This window comes from Thamnophis elegans, chromosome 1 (assembly GCF_009769535.1).
Source record: "Thamnophis elegans isolate rThaEle1 chromosome 1, rThaEle1.pri, whole genome shotgun sequence".
NCBI classification, from domain to species: domain Eukaryota; kingdom Metazoa; phylum Chordata; class Lepidosauria; order Squamata; family Colubridae; genus Thamnophis; species Thamnophis elegans.
The window spans coordinates 77746145-77767051 of NC_045541.1; the positions used below are offsets into that span (position 1 = coordinate 77746145).

Consider the following 20907-nt stretch of genomic DNA (forward strand, 5'->3'; position numbering starts at 1 on the left):
TTCACTAAACTATCATTCTAGGATTATGGTGGGGGAAATCCAGACGATTAAAATAGTATAAAACCAACATATACTTGGCAGTACAGATAGAACTTGCATTTCCCAAGACTTGGCTTAAATTCACCCTTATTTGATACTGATTGTAATGAATGAGCAGCCTAAATAAAGCCAAAATTGTTTAATTTATTTTAGACTCAAGTATATTTAAACTGCCCGAGAATCAGTTTACTTCAGGGCAGCCAATAATTAATTGTTACAACCTGATGTGTACTCGGAGGTCAATTCTACTGACCTCTTAAGATTCTACCAGATTGGAGCACAAGCACTGCACTTTGAATTACCTTTAAGCATGATAATGATTATGGTTATGTACCATCAAGGCATTTTTGACTCCTATCGACCACACAGATAGATTTTCTCCATGGATTTAAGCACAAACAAATGGGGGAAAATAGACATGTCTTACCTACTTTCATTGTAGCTGGGTTTACCGCACACCAGTATTGGTGTCTCTCTCTGCTTTAAAATTACTCATCTACACGCACTTCAGGAAAGGCAATACCTCAAAAGATATCTTTATTGGAAAGTATGAAGCAGGTTTCATATAAATTATATAGCCACCGCCCCAAAATAAATGTCCTGCCCACATCAACCCCCTTCATTTGACTGAAGATGAAGGGTCAGTGAAGAAAAGCACATTTCTTTTAAAGCAAGTCATAAAAATAATCCAAGCCTTGGCCCAATTCCCAGATAGCGATTCCTGTGCCCAGTTGCTTTGCAAGTTCTAACCGCAGTTGAATGGACTGCAAAACACAAGAGAAACATTATGGATTATTAATTTTGCTGAATATACTCTTTAGGGATTGATTCATGGTTTGGGGGGAGAGGTTCACAGAAACAAAAAAAAATCACATATCATAAACAGCTTTCATTTATTATCAGTTCAAACCATTAAATGAGCTACAACTTGTATAAATTGCCAGTTAATAATCTGACAATTTATTCCTCGACAGAGGGAATGTAGCTACTCTATTTTACTAATAAATGTACTGGCCTTGGAACATGAGTAGAACAGCTTCATGTTTTGAATAGAGATGCATGCATCTGTCAGTTTTGGCATCTTTCTGTTTATTTTTCCCCCCTAAGTTTCTTCTGTTCCAATTTCCCTGCACTAGTTATACTTTTTTAAGTTTCTACCCATACATATTTCTGTGTATATGTTTCCCTCTCATATGCATTTTATGCTCAGAGAGCTGCATCACAAAATAATGAGAATTTAGAAGTGCATTGGCTAAAATGTTATCAAAATGCAAACTAAATTCTCTCCAGTTCCTAGTTATGGTGCACCCACTCCATTAAAATTAGATTAGCATACCTTCAAAGTTGGGTAGAAGACTATATGCTTGTTTCCTTTACTTCTGCAAGAGGCACAAGAGAAAAAGAGATAAAAAGAAATAGTGTAGTTAATATATCATTATATCAATTGATACTCTAATGACAAATACATCTGCTATTTTCCCCCTGCAATGTATTTCCTTCCATAAAACCAGAGGATAGGAATGAGGTAGGAGACTACTAAGCATGCAACTGAGAGAAAATGTAGGAAATGTTTGTGGCTGGAGAACATCTTATAATTAGCAAAATAATTAACAACATTCTACAATTTGGAAAGCTATATTAAATGCATAAGATATATTTTAACCCATGCATACAGTAGTGGTTCTCTTAGTTTTTTCTTTACTTAGCCTGGGTTTCTTGAAAAGTGACGAGAGATAAATTTTCCAGCTGAGATGTTTCTCAAATAAAGTGCTTCAGCCTTTCTGATGGGAAAAGGATTGAAGGTAGTCAAAACTTCCTCAAGCAAAATATCAAAAGGGAAAGAATTTACTGTGCTTTAAAAACAAGTCAACCTTTGGCTAAATCATTCTATTTCTTTTAATATAGAATGGAAAACGAGAGGAAATCACCACTTACAACCATCCAAGAAGGATGGGTATGGAATGCAAAGTTTTCTGAAAAAGTCATTCCTCATATATATCACAGAACTCTGCTCAACATTGACTTCTTGGCTCTTAGGCCTTTAACATAGGGCCAGCCTATAATTTGCTCCCAAAATCCCATGTTGGGGCCAAATTGCAATATAGAAAATAATGTATTTCAGCAGGGAAACGCCACAAGATTTATTTATTTGACCACCCCTCTTAAGCACAACTCTGGTTGGCTCACAACAACAATAAAATCCAGTAACTATATAACGTGAGAAACCACAAAAGCATACAATCAGAAAACAAAAACCTGGTGCCTGCTTATCCCTTTACGATGTGCTACTGTCAACCCTGAAGCTGTTCTGGCAGAAGCCATCTTGAGGCTTCAGTGCCATCACACTGGAGTGAGGGATAGGAGGGGGGATTAGAGATAGCTGGGGTTGTGTAGCCAAAATAAAATATTTTCTCTTGGCAACCAAGGATGTTCTCACACCTGGTTGGAGGAAGGGTGAGTGATGTCACCAGATCAGTGGACGTTGTCTTGATTGGGCCATGTGACACATTGTTTGGGGTTGAAGGGAAAACTTTTACTTTTAATTGGGTGAAAACCAAGGGATCCCTCAGAGTTGGTTTTCACCAGATATGTACCAATATGATATTTCCAATAAAGCTGTTCTTTGAGGAATAAACCTGCCTCGGAGTTTTTGCTTGCGATGGATCTATTACTTGGAATCCTGACACCTACCATCCATTTCAGATTTGGATCAGGAAACCATTCTGGACTGAGTTTTTCCCCTTGAAAAATAGGTATGAGTTTAGTTCTGTTTTCTCATAAAATAAAACATTGAGAATAAAGTAATATATCTTTTGAGCTTAAAGGAAATTTAAAATCCAGCTGTCAACAAAAAGAGTTATTCATGTGTTAACATCCAGCTCTCTCACACACAAATGCAGCCACATATAATGATGGATTTGGGTTAATATGAACAAGTGTTAGTACCTTCACCTACAATAAAAGCATCTTACTGTTTTGTTACATGATCAACAAGTACTTAACATCTTATTGGTAAAGATTCTGCTATTTATCCAATTTCTTAAAAACCAATCTTTTTGTATTGTTTGAAACTTTTAAAAGTAAAGAAGATGTTTTATTTCTCTACCTTCAGTCAAAAGGTCATTTCCTCCATGAATATAGATGGTTCAACAGCAGTTTGGCATTTATTGAATTTAAAGAACAATAAATAATAACAACAACTCACTTTTTATATTCCAAGTAGTGTTCAGCAATTTTTTCAGTCCAGACTAATTTAGGCTTGTGCTCTTTTAATATTTCAATATATCTAAAAAAGATTTTGTAAAAAAGAAAAAAAATATGAACATTTTGGAATTCAAAGATTTTCCTGCCAGAATTTACATATAGTTATTTAATACCGGAAAAAATCTTCCAGCACGCTATATATAATGCATGCTGTTCCATTGCATTAGCTCTATCACCACATGACTGCATATTCCAATCAACTCAGGAATAATTCGCTCATTATGTTTTTTAAAAACATACTTGTAAAAAAAAACACCTCCCTGTAGCATGGGAAACATTTTGCTATTTATTCCTCCTCTCATTAAATTTCTGCAAGTATTTAGTGGGATTTTTTTTAATTTTTAAAAAAGCTTTTTATTATTTCTTTTCATAGATCCATCTTAGCTCTTTTACTGCTAAATGAAAAAGCATTGCAGTGTCTAAGCTATTTCCATAATCCTGTGGTTTTAGTTCAACACTGGGTAATATGTTTATCTAAGATCTTTACAAATTGCTATCTTATGCTCACACTCTATCCAGCTGTAATAAAATCTAATGGATGACCTCTTCTTTCTTTTTAATTCCATGATGTTCTTCAGAGTGGATGGCCTTTATACTCTGCCCTCTATACTATTAAAATGTCAGCAAATATTCTCTGAAGGTCAACAGCATTTGCTTATGACAAAATTCATCATTATTAACTTTCACATTTGCTTTTGTTTGAACTGTTACAGCTTTCTTTTCTCTATCTTCTCTCTGGGAAGCTGAAGATACACAATATACTTTGTTCAAGAAGCAGTGTTTCGAGAAATTGTGGACTTTAATGAATGAATGAAAAACCTTACTCTAACAATATATCTCTTACGGGTTCTGGGAAAACCAGGAAGTACCAAGAAAATATAGTGCAGTGTTAATATCTGGGGCTATTTAATTGTCAGAGCATTTCTTGGCAGTGAAATACAACTCTAAACGTGATCCCATTTCAATCCTTTTAATCCCAAGATTGGGAGGGAAAGATTGACCTAGTTGTCCAAATCTCTGACACAAGTTGTGACTTTGTGTCATTGGTGATTTTTTTTCTTCTTCAAAAGACAACTTGATTGTTTTTTCCTTGAGGAGGAGGAAGAAAATCTAACAGAGAGCTAACAGTCATTCTGGCTCCCTCTTATGGCCGATTGAGAACAGCAACCAATCACATTTTACAGTATGATTTAAAGAAACAGGTATAGCATTCTTACATGATTTATATATTGCCAACCCAACTGTTAGATTATATTCCTAACAAAAATGTTTTGCTTTATGAGCCGTGGTGGCGCAGTGGTTAGAATGATGTACTACAGACTGCTTCTGCTGAATTGCTGGCAGTTCGTCACTTCGACTCTCATCGGGCTCAACATTGACTCAGCCTTCCATCCTTCCGAGGTCGGTAAAAGGAGGAGCCAGATTGTTGGGGGCAATATGCTGACTCTGTAAACCACTTACAGAGGGCTATAAAGCTCTGTGAAGCAGTGTATACATCTAGGTGCTATTACTACTGCTTCTCATAAAAGAAACGAGTTGCCATTTGAAGAAAAAAAGCACTTTTGAGACAACTATGACCCGGACGACTAAGAATCTCCACAGACATTAAGCTGTGGGCTTTCATCTCTTGCGTTCAGGCTGAGATTCGTTATTAAGCTGTCCACATTCAGGGTGCTAGAAGAATTCCAGAAGAACACAGCTAATGTGGCTTCTTGTTCCAAATTGTTTTTCATTGCAAACTCAACCCTTCTCTCCAGAGGATTGGCACTGGTACTGGGCAAATGGGGAACAATCTTCCACCTAGTCTTTTGTTGATGTTATTTTTTCTCATCTTTGAACTTTCAAGCTCAGATTTTGTTTTCATGTACTATTTCAAGGCATCATCACCCATACAGAACAAGAGAAATACAGTTTTGCTATTGGAGACCAAAAGTTCTGGTTATCCAGGCTGAGCAAATCTGCAGATCTCTCTTCGTTTCTACATGAACTACTTATTTTTCATTTCCTCTAAATCATCCCTACAATCAACGTAAAATACTGCACAGTAGAAATTTTCTACTTGTAATTACATTCAGAGCAATCAACCTTAACTATATATTTTACTAAACTTCTCTTTCCTTTCTAAAGAAAGTAAACTGATTTCCATCAAATAATCATCAGCTTAGCTCATCCGAAATTTCAACTGATACTATGAATATGTTTGCAGAAATGGAAAAGTGCAGGGTTTTTTTTAATACATTACATTTTCAAAAATGTAATTCTAAGTAGAACCAAAGTTTTTATAACCGATGGCTGGAGCTATATTTTACACAAACCCACTAGGCTATCTATTGATACAACAATGTAAATATCATATAATTAAGGTCTTCTGCATGACCAACATTACTATTGAAAGCAAAAGTGAAGGCAGAAAAACAAGTACCAGTTCAGTAATATTGATGTATTCTTCCCATACAACTCTTTCTCCCCAACATGTACAAATGTCCTTGTAATATCCACCAAAGAAAAGAATTATTAATGTTTGGAATTCATTCAAATCCGTGAACTTTGAGAAAGTGTTCTTTAGAAGATCATTTCCAGCTCCTGTAGGTTGAGCCCAACTAGTTACTTTGATTGCCAGAAAGGAGATAGATGCATGCTGCCATAATGAATGTGTCTTAAAGTGGGGAGGTTATGATGCAATTTCAACAAGAGGCTATTGTTCAGCCCAGATAGCAATCGCACTTAGGCTTATATACACTCCATAGTGCTAACTTTCTAAGCGGCTTACAGAGCATATTTTCCCCAACAATCTGGGTCCTCATTTTACTGACCTCGGAAGAATGGAAGGCTGAGTCAACCTTGTACCGATCAGGATTGAACTCCTGGCTGTGGGCAGAATTAGCCTGCAGTATTGCATTCTGATTGCTGCGCCACCACAGCACTGTATATTCTTGAACGGTGGTGGTGATGGTGAGGCTATTAAAGAGACTCTCTCTGGAAACAGATTATATGGGCTCCTTCCAGTGTGGTTCCATGCCTAGGCATCCAATTGAAACTGTTGTGGTTACTCTTGTGGATAACCTGCACCTTGGCCTTGATGGGGGAGGGGAGGGGGAAAGTAGCCCTCTTGACAGTTCTGTGGCATTCAGTAACATTGATCATGATTCAAAAACAGTTCCATATTTGGCTTTAAATAGGTGGCATTAAAACAGCAAGTACACAATTTGGGAAGGGGAGGATCCTCCTGGATTTGTGGCACCTACTGAAACAAGTGAAAACCATTGACAGTACAGCTATTCTGCAACGCGCCTGGCATATCAATTCTGATTTTTCTTGGACCACAACATGTTTGCATCAAAAACTCTTAGGTTTATCACTTGCACTGGGATTACTGCAGCTAATCATATAGGTTTGCTGATCCTCAAGATGATTCAGAATTAAAATTGTTAGAGCAAAGTAACATACATTTGCACGAATTGCATTGGCTAATGGTAGGCTTTTTGTGCAATTCAAGGTACTGGCTATTAGGTATAAACAAGCCTGCCCCAGCTGACTCTCTAAGAAAGAAAGACGCTTGATTCCATCAGCAGGTTACAAAGCTCTTTTACTAGAGACAACTGGATGCAGCGAAAGCAAGGCCAGATATGAAGAAAACCCACACAAATTGCTACATTGTTCCAAACCTTTAGCCTTCCCTGCTTTGACCAGTTTCTCAGTGCCCAATAGGATAGTAAGATGTTTTGAGAACAGGACACTTTAAGAAGCAGTTAAGATTCCATTCCCAGGTCCTGGACAATCCTTGAAGGTGGGCCCGGTGAAACTGGTTCACACCTCTGCTTCCTGACCAGGCTAATCTCCCCCCTGCCCCATGACCCCTTTACAACAGGCCCCTTCCCTCCCCCAATCTCAGGATTGTGGCAGGATGCAGCACAAGTGATGGGGAGGGCAGCTGACACATTTGTGGTTTGTGTAAGAGTGAAGAGCTTTCCAAAAGGACATGATAAGATTGCTGGCAATTAAAGAATAAATGAGTGAGTGATGAGGAATATTACTTCATGTTATGCATTCATGCTCTTCTTTAAGGTGTTCACTTTGTTTTATGATGCCTAGAACTGTTCGGTGAGTCAGTGGAATACAAGTAAGAAAACAAACAAAATGAAACAAAAAAAATGATTTCATTACTGGAACGTTATAAGGGCAATAACGCAGGTCTCCATAGAATACAAATGAAGTAGTGTTTTGTACGACCTGGTCAATTTAACAGAACATGTAACAAATTTATACCATGCTCATCACAATTAGAATACTGTAAATCTTGAATTGACTGCCTTCGCTCCATAATTAAAGAAATCTAAAATCATACATAGGGTTGGGATTAGAGAAGGGAAGCAATCTTTTACTTGGAAGCCAAGTTTCTGTTTCCGACATTACTCTTGAAACCACTTCCTTCTGCTGTTTCAAGGAAAGAACAGATTAAGAGATTTATGTCTTATTCGGCTTCTGCCACCTCAGACCAAGGGCAGATTCTTCCAGCTTCCTTAAGCTCTGAAGTTGGGCATCTTGTATGATCTTCATCTTCTACATCTAGTCAAAGCAACATGAACAAATGCCTTTTTTGTTAGCTTTTTTATTGCAATTGGTATGCCATCTACTTATCAGACTCCAGGGCACAGATCAATGTCTTTAGGGAGGGAGGATAAACCGAAGTTTTTAACAAAACCTGTTTCCCATCTTCATTCATACATTAAAGCACTGCCGGCAATGAAAAAGAGATAGTAGCAAGGTTCATTGACAGCTTACTATGATGTTGAATCTGGGCCAGTCATCCTAGATTTTCCAGAATCTGAACTTAAGATGACTCAGTGATAAAATTAGTACTTTATCTTGTCTTGCCTAAGTAGGTCTATTACCGCTTAGCCTGTAAATTCAAAGTCCCGGAATAAAAGAGTAGACCCAGATTAGCTTGGGAACAGACATTTGTTTCATTGTCATTACAGAAGTGTGTTGTTGTTGTTATTGTTGTTGTTATAGGAAAGCAACATAACATTATTGCATGTGCAATAATTCACCGAGTATGTAACGGAACAGGTAAGATGCACCTGCTGAGAGAAGAAGGTAGCTTTGGAATTGCCACTAGTTCTCCATAGAGACAAGAAATATGGTGGCAGATGTGTGTAAAAGGAAAACAATCAAAGTAGGTAAGAGGCTGTTCCTTTTTATAGACATACGTGATTCCCAGAGTGTATTTTATAAGCATCTTTTAGCCCTTCAGTCTGGATCTGGTGCTGCTGAGTATCAAGTCATTAAAGAAACCTCTCCAGCACAAGTTGATATGTGTTACTGAATCAGATATGGTTGGGGCTTCTGGGAATTTCCTTTTTCTATTGGAAGATTAAAGTGGAAGGTATTCTCTATGTTTAGATAGAGAAGAAATGTTTGAGAGGAAATAGCTATATAATTTATGAGCGGGGGGGAAGGCTGCTTTAAACAAAGAAATATATGCACATGCACTTCTACACATACACACTTTGTTATTATTTTATGTGATTCTTATATTGCAGAGGCACTAATCTTTATAATGGATTTTAGAAACGTCTCCTCCTCCTCCTCTTTACAAGTCTTATCTTGCTTCAGTTTTGATTTCACATAGTTACTCTGATTCATTTATATTGATTAGAGACGAAGACACAGGGTTAGCAAAAAAAAGGAACAACTTTCCTCTTTAAATATTTGACCCAAAGAAAATTACTAATCCAGCCCGATCCATAAAACGGCACACACTGTAATGCATTTAGAATGAAAGGCAGGGCCCATAAGATAAAGGATTTATTATTGTTGGATGGCACAATTTATACAAGATGCTTTTTTTCTTTTTTGCCGGGTGTGAAAAATGCTCAAGTTCTATAACATTCCAGGAAGTCAGTAATTGACAAAGGACACAGTAATTTAATAACTATGCATGGCTTCAATTCTCAGCAATGGAAAATATTTCAATATAATTTTATGGCAACCAAAGGTGAAACATGCAGGCCTAGATTTTTAGCTCTCCCCCATTTACTTCTTCTTTTAGAAACTTTTATATCTTCTTCCCAACTATTTTATGGCCCAGTAATAGGTAAAAAAATAAGCATATAAAAAAGAAACTGATGCCACATTGTTGATAAAGTGATGTCAGATGTCAGCAATGTTTTTGTTTCCTCAAATAATCCTGGGATTGTTCTTTAACAAGTTTCCTTAGAATTCTCAGGGTTAATTTACAGCTCTTGTCAGGGCTGTCCATATGTAATAAAAAGAAAGACAACATGGGGACTACAACGGAAAAGGGGGCATCACACATAACAACGGGGTAAAGTGGTCATGCCCATGGTTGTGTTTTTTTGAGATCTCCCATGCATGCCCCTGCCTACTCTGTAGATTCACAACTAGAAAGCAACACACCCTACTGTTCTGACCCCCCCCCCCCTCCTTGCTTGTTCACAACGACAGCCAGACAGAACTTCAAGGAAATATCCTTATCAGTCCCGGCTCAAGCTGGCTGCGAGCCCAAAATAAACATAGATAAAGTCTCTGGCAAAAAGTTACACAGCCAATGCAAAAACAAAACTCTTACAGCAAACCAGGTTTACAGAAAGCAAATCACTTATCCAAGTGCCTCTTTGAATCACTAACTCGAACAGGAACGGAACTGAACTCACGAACAAACGAACAACGTTGACTTCTGCAACCAGGGTGTGGCACCATCAGTCCTTTTATCTGTAGGAGAAGACTCTAACGAGCCCCAGCTGCATGGTAATCCTGCATCCTGAAACAACTCACAGGTTTCTGCTGAGTCACAACACCCTACTATATTTACTTCTTAAATACCTAGTTCAATACTAAAGCACTTGACTTGCATGCAATACATCATTGTTTCTCAATCTTGGCATGTTGAAGATGTGTAGAATTCAACTCCCCAAATACTGGCTGGCTGGGGGATTCAGCAAGTTGAAGCCCACACATTATAGGTAGTCCTCGACTTACAGCCACAATTGAGCTCCAAAATTTCTATTGCTAAGCAAGACAGTTGTTAAATGAGTTTTACCCCATTTTAAGAACTTTCATGCAATAAAGGAATCACTGCAATTACTAACTAACATGGTTGTTCAGTGGATCTGGCTTCCTCATTGACTTTGCTTGTCAGAAGGTGGCAAAAGCTGATCACATGACCCCTGCAACACTGCAACCGTCATAAATGTGAGTCAGTTGCCAAATGTTTGAATTTTGATGAGGGGATCATGGGGAAGTGTGAAAAATGGTCATGTCATTTTTTTCACCGTTGTTGTCACTAAATGAACTGTTGTAAGTTGAGGACTACCTGTACTACCCCTCGCAGAGGATTAATATTTGTTTCTTTCATTTCATATGTATCCTTTACTGCAAAGTATTCTTAAAAGCACACAGTCTGGGAGGATACTTTTGAAAGTTTTTTTTTGTTAGAGATCTTCATTCGTTTCCCACTGTACAGGGACACCGTAATAACTGATACAGTATATGACATTTAAATTATTGAGTAAACAGCATGAAAATATCATCACTTGTCCTTTCAGGAAACTAACTCAATGATTCAGTGTTTCTACCAAAGAACAGGAATTCAACACCAATTTTACAAAAGTACAATTTTTATTTAAATACTTAAAAAATTTTTAAACCTAATCAATGACCATATAATTATTGATCTTTATAAAGTACATATGCAGCACTTGTATCTTATCAATGTTCACACCTGGATTTCTTAGGATATTTCCACACATCCACCATTTTCTCTTTCTGATCCTTGCAAAGCAGTTTGAAACCAACCTATGCTCCTCCTCAGTGCTACCAGTCTGAAAATGCAAGGAAGAAGCCCTGTGGTGACACAGCGGTTAGAATGCAACACTGTATTGTAGGCAAATTATGCCCACTGCTTGGAGTTTGATCCTGACAAAGGTTGATCTTGACTCAACCTTCAATCCTTCCGAGGTTGGTAAAATGAGGACCCAGATTGTTGGGGGCAGTATGCTGGCAGTGACGTGCAGTCAGGTGAGGCAAGTGAGGCACAGCCTCACCTCTCATCATGAAAAGAAAAAAAATGTAAAAGGAAAAAATAAATTAAATGCTTTTTACCGTTCAACTAGTCAGGCAAGAGCTGAGGTGAGGCTGAGCTAGCTGCTGCCTCACCGTGGATGACCTTAAATGTTTAAAAAAGCCTCTAAAAAGCGCCCTCTACTATGAGGCAGGAGAACTGCGTGCCTCACCTAGTCTGACTTTTAGGCGTTTTATGATCGCTCAGCACGAGAAGAGTTAAACAGAGGCTTAAAAGCCTAAAAAGTCAGACTAGGTGAGGCATGCAGTTCTCCTGCCTCATATAGAGGGCGTTTTTAAAGAGGCTTTTTTAAAGAGTTAAGCAGTCATCCATGGTGAGGCAGCAGCTAGTTCAGCCTCACCTCAGCTCTCGTCTGAGAGGCTGAGCTAGCTGCTGCCTCACCGTGGAAGACTCTGCTTAACCGTTTTACATGATCTGTAATGAGACCGCATTGCTGTCTCTCTGTATCTCACCTTTTAATAGTTTAGCTGATGTATATAATATAAAATGGAGAGTTTTTTGTCAACAACTATGGGTAGAATGTGTTTCTTGTGCTGAGCGATCATAAAAAGCCTAAAAAGTCAGACTAGGTGAGACATGCAGTTCTCCTGTCTCATAGTAGAGGGCGCTCGTTCCGGTTAGAAGAGGTTCGTCATGGAGCACCTGCCCTGCCCCCTCACTCACTTGCCCCGCCTGTTCCGTTGCCGCTCACGGGCGGTAGCTTGTGTGGTGCGGCCAGCCTCCTAGGACCTCCCCGAACTTGCCTAGGAGGCATGGCCACCAGCAAAGCATGGGGGCATTCCAGGACATCACTGCCCCCCACTGGTTCTCTGCCTCCCTTCCCGGTGAAGTTTTCCAAGATGTGTTTTCCTCCAATCCCTTGTGTCCAGCTCCTGCTGAGCTCCGGTAAGGAGGAGAAGAGCCTTGGGGGAGTGAAGAGGAGGAGGAGGGAGAAGGGGTGCGCGCGGGGCTATGCCAGCTGGGCAACCAGCAACCGGCGGAGACATGAAGGTTCTCAGGAGGGCCGAGAACCTTCCTGCCCCCGTTGGACTTCGCGTGCTCCTCGCGACTGCAATAGATGTCCAGAAGCGGCGGGGGCTGTTGGGCTGGAAGCCCAAACCCCATTAGCCACAAAAGCCAGTTCTGGACATCTATTGCAGTTGTGAGGAGCGTGCGAAGTCCAGCAGAGGCAGGAAGGTTCTCAGCGCACCCCAATCGCTTTTGCAGCTTCCCAGAGCTCCGAGAACCTTCCTGCCTCCACTGGACTTCGCACTCTTCTCCGTGCTTCCCGTCGAATGAGCAAGCAAGGGAAGGAGCGAGCGACCGATGGCTCCACGGGCCAGATCTAAGCATCCCATGGGCTGGATTTGGCCCATGGGCCTTGAGTTTACACTCCTGATCTACATCTCATTATAGAGGATAAGGTGAAGAAACTGACTTGTGTGCCTCACCAGCCATAAACCTCACCGCACGTCACTGTGTGCTGACATTGTAAACAGCCCACAGAGTGCTGTAAAACACTATGAAGCAGTATATACAATATCTAAGTTCTCTTGCCATTTCTATAAACTACGATAGTCCTCATTTAGCAACCACAACTGGGACTCGCACCTCAATTGCTAAAATGAGCACTTACTAAGTGAAACGGCAATAGTGCTTAAGATCTTGCTTCAGCTTTCTTTTGTTTTGCAGACCTTTGAAAGTCATAAATGGGAAAATTGATTGTAAAATTACTTCTCCATCACTGTTGTAACATTATTAAATTAGGCAATCACTAAAAAAGGACTGCCTGTGATCATTTGTCATCCAAACTGTGCAAACATGTTATTCAGTGCCCTATTCTCACAGCTGCTGCAGATTTCAGAGAAAAAATCTCCGAAGGAAGGAAGTAAATAAATAAATAAGTAGTTTTCCTTTACATCTGTGTTGTTAGTTTGGACAACTTTATGAGAGATGGCAGTTGGAAAGAAAAAGAAAGAAAGAAAGAAAGAAAGAAAGAAAGACACCATATAAAAACACATAGGTATATCCTACTAATAGCCTGGCAATCAATTGGTTTTCCCAGCCTTTCTAATCAATTATATTCAGAAGCTCCAGGAATTCCACTTTAAAACATAACTGGCCTTCTCCAGGCTAGTTTGACTATTTCTTTCTTTATTCTTGATTGGCCAAGTGTGATTGGACACACAAGGAATTTGTCTTTGGTGTATAAGCTTTCAGTGCACATAAAAGCTATAAATGATAAATCATAGTCATCATAAAAATATATTCATCATAAATCATAAGATACAACACTTAGTGACAGTCCTAGGGTACTAAATAAGCAATTAACATAAATCATACCAGGAAACTAAATAAAACAATATAAATCATAACAAGCAACAAAGTTATAGTCATAAGTAGAAAAGGAGATGAGTAATAGGAAAGATGAGAAGAATAATAGTAATACAGTCTTACTAAATAATTCGACAGTGTTGTGGGAAATAGTTGTTCAGCAGAATGATGGCATAGGTGGGAAAACTGTCCTTGTGTCTACTTGTTTTGGTGTGCTATGCCCTGTAGCATCATTTTGAGGGTAGAAGTTGAAACAAAATTGTTTCGACTTCTACTCTCAAAACTATTTTTATAAAATATTTGCAGATTCTTGAGACTTTTCTCCTCACATAGCAGGCCAGGCAAAGAGATGACAGAAATTCTACTTGGGTTTCCCCTTTGCCAGGGTGGTGGTGGTGGTGGTGGTGAAGTTGACTTACAAAACAGCTACATTACTTGGGAGGTTTCAAGCGACTGCTCTGCGCCAGAGGGACTCATCTGAGATCAGGACCTGGAACCCAGGAGAGATGAAGGCTTCCACCAATAGGGAAATAGATGGCCCAAAAGTTCTAGCATTGCAAAAGAGCTCAGATTTTCTCCAGTTTGCAATAAATCAGCGCAGAGAAGAGCTAACTCAGCCCTCAAAATGAGCCAACTACTATAGTTCTGCTCAGGCAGAACTATATGGAACTGGCAGAAATTCTTTGCGTGGAAATGATCTGGGGGGGGGACGGGACTATTCTTTTTTTCCTTCTCCAAAATTCAGAGTTCCAGTTCCAGGAGCCTTGTGGTGATCTTTCAGGCAAATACTGATCAGATCTGAGTTTGCTTAGTGTTTGAGATCAGTTAAGGTCAGCAATGTGCTGCTGTCTGTTCTGTCTTGAGGTTTTAATTTTACTTATTTAAAGGAAGAGGGTGGTTTGGCATGGAAAAAGCATCAAGAAAAACTGACCTTGTACCCACATGTTGTTATATACACATGCAGAGTTTCTCTTGGAAGTGCTCTTAGGAAGTGACGACTTTCCAAAACTCGGAAATTTTAACTGAAGATCTATAAGATAAAGGGAAAGGTTCCCCTCGCACATATGTGCTAGTCGTTCCCAACTCTAGAGGGCAGTGTTCATCTCCGTTTCAAAGCTGAAGAGCCAGCGCTGGCCAGAGATGTCTCTGTGGTCATCTGGCCAGCATGATTAAATGCTAAAGGCGCACAGAATGCTGTTACCTTCCGACCAAAGGTGGTTCCTATTTTTCTACTTGCATTTTTACATGCTTTCGAACTGCTAGGTTGGCAGAAGCTGAGACAAGTAACGGGAGCTCACTCCATTACGTGGCACTAGGGATTCGAACCAGTGAACTGCCAACCCTTCTGATTGACAAGCCCAGCGTCTTAGCCACTGAGTCACTGCGTCCCTGAGCATCTATAGTCAAGTACAAATATAATTAGTTTAACTGTCCATACAAGTAATATAATATTTTGGACCATGTTTGGGTTTTTCAAAACAAAGGTTTTACATATACATGTACACAGATGCATGTTAATTATAACTGTTTATATATCATATAGAGATTCACCTGACATTACTAATGTGCATGGGATTTTTATGCAGTCGTAGCATATCTTTTTCACCCACGTATCCTTGCGGTCTTCCTTTTTCATGTAAATTTCTCCAATTCATATTTCAGAAAGCTAAATTTCCCTTAGGACTGGTTTTAAATTACCCTTCATGCACATTTTACTGCCCCCCTCCCCAATTTTCAGGAGTAAACTATTTTTCATAAATATTTTTATGCAAACATTTTTTTAGCTGAAGAAAGACAAACAATGGTGAGCTCCATCTGCGTTGCTGTCTCTGCATAGTGCGGTTTGTTTTGACAGATACCACATTCGACAGCTGCCCATTTGCTAAAGCTATATCCAGTATGGCTTCAAACAGCTCAGGGAGGCAATGCAGCAAAGGTAGACGTACTCTCCATCCATAGCTTAAAGTGGGGACAAGGAAAGCTAATGCTTTCCAAACGCTCTGGATCAGCTATCACTCATTGCAGCCACCTTGGCTAATGGCAAGGGATTGTTGGTACCAGAGTGCAAAACAGGGGTGTCAAACTCAAGGATTCAGCCCACGGGGTGCTTAGATCTGGCCTGTGGGGATGCCCTGGAAACAGCAAAGGAGTGGCCCGTAGTGCCTCTGCTAGTGAAAACAGAGCTCGGGAGGGCCGGCCCTCCCGAGCTGTTTTCGCTGGCAGAGGGTTGCTGGAAGCCGTCACAACCAAAAATGGAGCTCGGGAGCCCGTTTTTTCCAGCAGAGCGCTCGGGCTACCACAGGTGCCCCCGACACAAGTGACATGAAACTGGCCACGACCACCCTCTGGCCACACGCAACCTGGTCCAAGGTCAAACCTGGTCCAAGGTCAAACACAACCCTGATGTGGCCCTCAATGAAATCGAGTTTGACAACCCTAGTCTTAAGCATCTAGGTAGCAGCAAGATGCCCCTTTAAGAGTTGGCAATTGTCTCAGTGTGCAATCATAATGACAACAGGGTCAAACACTTGAAAATTTAAAACCATTAGAACAATTGAAATCTTTTGATCTCACTATATGTGATGAAGTTTTGACAATTTCACCCTCAAGCTCTCCCACAAGCATACTGAAAACTCAAAGGATTGGATAATACTGAAGATTCCAGGCATTAAAAATATTTAGGGAAGATTCCAGGCATTAAAAATATTTAGGGATTGGGAGAGAAGCATTGAGCTTTAAATCAGAAATGTCTAATTTAAAGACTCCAGGACACTTCTAAATAAATATAATAATAGGACCGGGCCGTTTTTTATTTTTAAAAAAGCAATGTTCTTATGTATTCGTGCATTTTTTTAAAAAAAATTATAAAAAAAGGCCCTAGCTCCGATTAGCTGATTATTCAGGTCTGAAAAAGCATGTGTTGTAGATTCTTAATTTCAATTTTAATTCCTTCAGCAATGGAAGTATAGCTCCCTCTAGTGCATAATTGTTGCAAGCAACTTTGAGAAATTTACAAAGTGCTAAATTACTTCATAGATTAAAAAAAATTCAATAGGAAACATACTTTTATAGTGCATCTTACGTGTAACCTACCATGGCTTGCATCATTTGCTGAATAAAGGAAGAGCAATTTCAACAGGATAAAATTCAGTTTATATGTTTTGGGAAGCTTCTGAAATCTGAACCTTTCAAGTACAGGGTCCTACCATTCTCCAAATAGTTCTTGTGAGTGGGTGCTTGGCTTGCTTTTCCATAGTTAAAAGAGAAGCTTCTTGCTGTTTTGATGGAAAAAGTGGAAGGATTCAGCTCATAGGACGTGCTTTCTGGTCTTAAAATTAATTTAGAAACAACCAGTGCTTTCCTACCACAGTGCAGTTAGTTGAGGTTGCCTTTTGTCAACCAAAAATGTAATTGCCTTTTATACACAGTAACACAAACAGATTTCTAACAGATTGAATTTTTAAAATGTCCAATATAATAACCCAAGAATGAAAGAAAGCCAGGATCCATTCTTTCAAGAATGGGGTGAAGTAATTTACCAGATAATTATGAAACATGAATCAATAAGCAAGGCTATAGTTGTGTCAGCAAGAGCCTGTTGGCATTTCCATAAACTAATTGGGTCCCAGATATGTAAGCCGCAGTTAAGAGCTACATTCTTGGTTGGTAGCTACTGAGCGTCTGCGAATGTGTGTTATTGTTTCAAAGCACAAACTTTGTCAACCTGTACTATACATTTCTGAAATGCACTTAGCTATCTAAAGATAAAATGCTAATAATGCAGTCAGTTGCAAATTATTGCCATCCTAATTACAAAGGAAGCACATACACAAACCCCCACCCCCAAATACAGCAGAAAGCCATACTGGCTGTACCTTGATGCAACCAAATGTCAGTGTTTCGACTTTGCCATTTCCGCATCCCCCACAGGAAACATATGTGGTTTAAGGACTAACATGCAGGCTATTCCATTTTCAGCTAACTTTGCAATCCAATGTTCTCTGTGCGTTGATCAATTCAAATTAATCTATGTCACTTAAAACATATTGTGCAATGGCAAAACCAGCTAGTTGCAGTTGTGCTCAATACAGCAGAGAAGTCTCAAGTGAAGTGGGTATCAAAGGCAAAACGATTTTTCTGAGTCCTGAATACTTCTGGGATCCAAAAACATTCTACTGTAAGAAAATGAATAGATTGTAGCTACTTAAATGCTATACCTAGAATGCCAGATCAAAAAGTTTGTTTGCTTTTAAGGAAGGAAAGTCTCAAGTTTGGTGAGTGGCTTAGGATCTTCTGAATTTGACATCAACATGTTGGGTGCTAAAGCTATTATAGTTTTATTTTGAATTAAACCTAGTTCCTGAATCCATTTTACTGTCCTTGGCATTTTGATTTTTTTTTTTTTTAAAAAAAAGACTGTTCTAGTGTATTTGGCTTTAGGATCAAATCTGTATTTAGTTGTTTTTTTTAGACTAACAGCTGTCTATATTTTAATAATGAACATATTTGATAACTGTGACATGGGTTTTATTTTTAGTCTGCCAACAAACAAAATACATTGCAATTCTCTTATTATCAAATTAACTATAATTAAGTACTATACAACAATGGAAGTTGGCTCTTATCACAATGGAAGTTGGCTCCAGTTAGTACATTTAGTGGAATTGCACATATCACTGCAACATCATAATAAGAATTAGCTCCAAGTATTAAATATCCTGACAGCTACGTCTTTAATCATGGTAATTAAACACATTTTGACAAGTGAATTTTGTATGTTACCATCATCAGAACTTCTTAACTGAGAAAGCAAGTATGGAACAGACTTCACACACTCTAATTAATTAATCATGATTTTTTTCCTCTTTAAAAACCATATCAGGCTGTATAGGTAATGCTGGAGTTACAACTATACTGGAGCCTGCCTATTATGGTCATAGGTTGCAACAATAATAAAACGGAGCAGTCATGTGACTGACCCAATTTTACAATATTTTATGAGGCTATGGTTAAGCTACTACGTAGTTGCAAGTGCAGCTCATTGCTGCTATGAACATTATTTGCCAAAACCTAGAAGAGCCCAAAAGCACATCTCTGTAAAGTAGATATAAAATACTTTAGAACAGGGTCATCAAACTCTCGGCCCACGGGCTGCATACATCACATGCTGGTCATGCCCGTGGTACTCTACCATCCCCTGGAATCCATTTAAGCTCACGTCTACTGCTTCGATGACTCCATCTAGCCACTTCATTCTCTGTCGTCCTTTTGCCCTTAAACTTTCCCAGCATTAGGCTCTTCTCCACTGAGTCCTTCCTTCTCATTTGGTGGCCAAAGTATTTGAGTTTCACCTTCAGGACCTGGCCTTCTAAACAATATCCTTAATTTCATTTCTTATTAAAATGTTTGGAATCATCCAATGAAGCTTAGAGCCTTGCCCTGGAAGGAATACATGAGGTGTCGAAGCTGACTTTAGGAAAAACTGAGGACCGGGAGACATTATTCTTGATGCATGCTGGAAAACTGAGAAAGCCCAAAGGACCGAATTGGGAAGAGATTACAGCAAATTTATCTACGTTGCTAAGAGTTTTTCCCAACTTGATAGCATATAATCAATTCCCTGGTTTATCAATCAATTAATCCATGTTTGTAAACTAAACAGGGTTGCATTCAATAACTTGCTATTCTACTGCAACAAGATATAGACCTTGCCATGATTATATCCACTCAAATACATGGATCAAGTTGTTGTAGCTAAAATGACCCATTCTCTTACAATGAAATTTGGATGAAGTTGTGTCCATCCCTGTAGCTTCATTAGGAGGATATGAACAAATAATATGGCAATATGTTCTCCTGGACCAACCCTTTGTATATTACTTCAGTATGTCTTGTTCCACTGATCCACCCTGCGCTATGGAATATCTTGCTCCAGAAGTAAGCAGGTCTCCACTCTCCTGGCCTTATAGAAAAGATCTAAAGGTAAAGGTAAAGGTTCCCCTCGCACATACCATATTTTTCAGAGTATAAGACGCACCGGAGTATAAGAGGTCTTTTTGCAAAAATGGGCCCTTTTTAAAAAAGGCATGAATAGCCTTGGGGGGGGGGGAGGCTTGCAGAGTGCTCAGGGGGAGGGCAAAAATGAGCAAAAAATGGGCCATTTTTCACAAAAACGGGCCCGTTTTTTGTCAAAAAATTTGCATGCATAGCCTTACAGAGTGCTGCTGGAGGCTGGGGGCAAAAAAGAGCCCCCAGGAACTCTCTGAAAGCCTCCATAAGGGTATGCATGGCCATTTTGGTGAAAGGGGCAGGGCTTTGGGAGGCAAAAAATGCTGTATTCGATGTATAAGATGCACCCAGATTTTCAGCCTCTTTTTTGAGGCAAAAAGGTGCATCTTATACTCCAAAAAATATGGTATGTGCTAGTCTTTTCCGACTCTAGGGAGCAGTGCTCATCTCCGTTTCAAAGCTGAAGAGACAGCGCAGTCTGAAGATGTCTCCCTTGTCACGCGGATAGCATGACTAAACACCGAAGGCGCACAGAACACTGTTACCTTCCCACCAAAGTGATCCCTATTTTTGTACTTGTATTTTTACGTGCTTTTGAACTGCTAGTTGGCAGAATCTGGGACAGGTAACGGGAGCTTACTCCTTTACGCGACACTAGGGATTTGAACCACTGAACTGCTGACCTTCTGATTGCCAAGTTCAGTATCTTAGCCACTGAGTCACCGCTTCCCATCAGAAAAGATCTAACTCTGCTAATTAGTATGTGGATCTATGGTAGGCAATCCTAGGGGTGGTTATTGGCTTGAAGGTACTCTCTTGAAGGTGCTTTTTAACTTTTACATTTTAATTTGAATAATGTCTATGGAGATTCTCAATCATTCAGGTCAAGGTTGTTCCAAAGGTGCTTTTTCAAGAGGCAACTTGCAAACCACAGGAACCACTCGCATTTTACATTTTCTGGAAATCCTTCCATTCCCCACCATCCAGTCAGAGCTGAAGAAGCTTCTTGGATGAGAAGTGAACATCTTCAAAGATAAAACCAGAAAGTTTAGTTGCCTTTTGAAAAAACACCTTTGGAACAATTTTAACAATGTTTTTAATTCTACTTTTACATTTGTTTTTAATTATTTTTAAAAATTTGTTTTTAATTATTTTTAAAAAATTGTTTTAAATTATTT

The 20907-nt window shown here is 39.3% G+C and overlaps 1 protein-coding gene across 10 annotated transcripts in view; it reads right to left on the reverse strand.

The window, feature by feature from the left end:
* Positions 1-545: 545 nt before the first annotated feature.
* The window catches only part of CHID1 (chitinase domain containing 1), a 135550-nt gene continuing 115188 nt past the window's right edge, over positions 546-20907 (reverse strand). For all 10 annotated transcript variants that reach the window (XM_032221630.1, XM_032221596.1, XM_032221571.1 and 7 more), the window contains exons 11-13: positions 3245-3325; positions 1376-1418; positions 546-803 (exon numbers count right to left, since the gene is read on the reverse strand). In XM_032221630.1, the coding sequence (XP_032077521.1) occupies positions 705-803; positions 1376-1418; positions 3245-3325 (223 nt within the window). In that variant the 3' untranslated portion in view covers positions 546-704. The remainder of the gene's footprint in view (positions 804-1375; positions 1419-3244; positions 3326-20907) is intronic.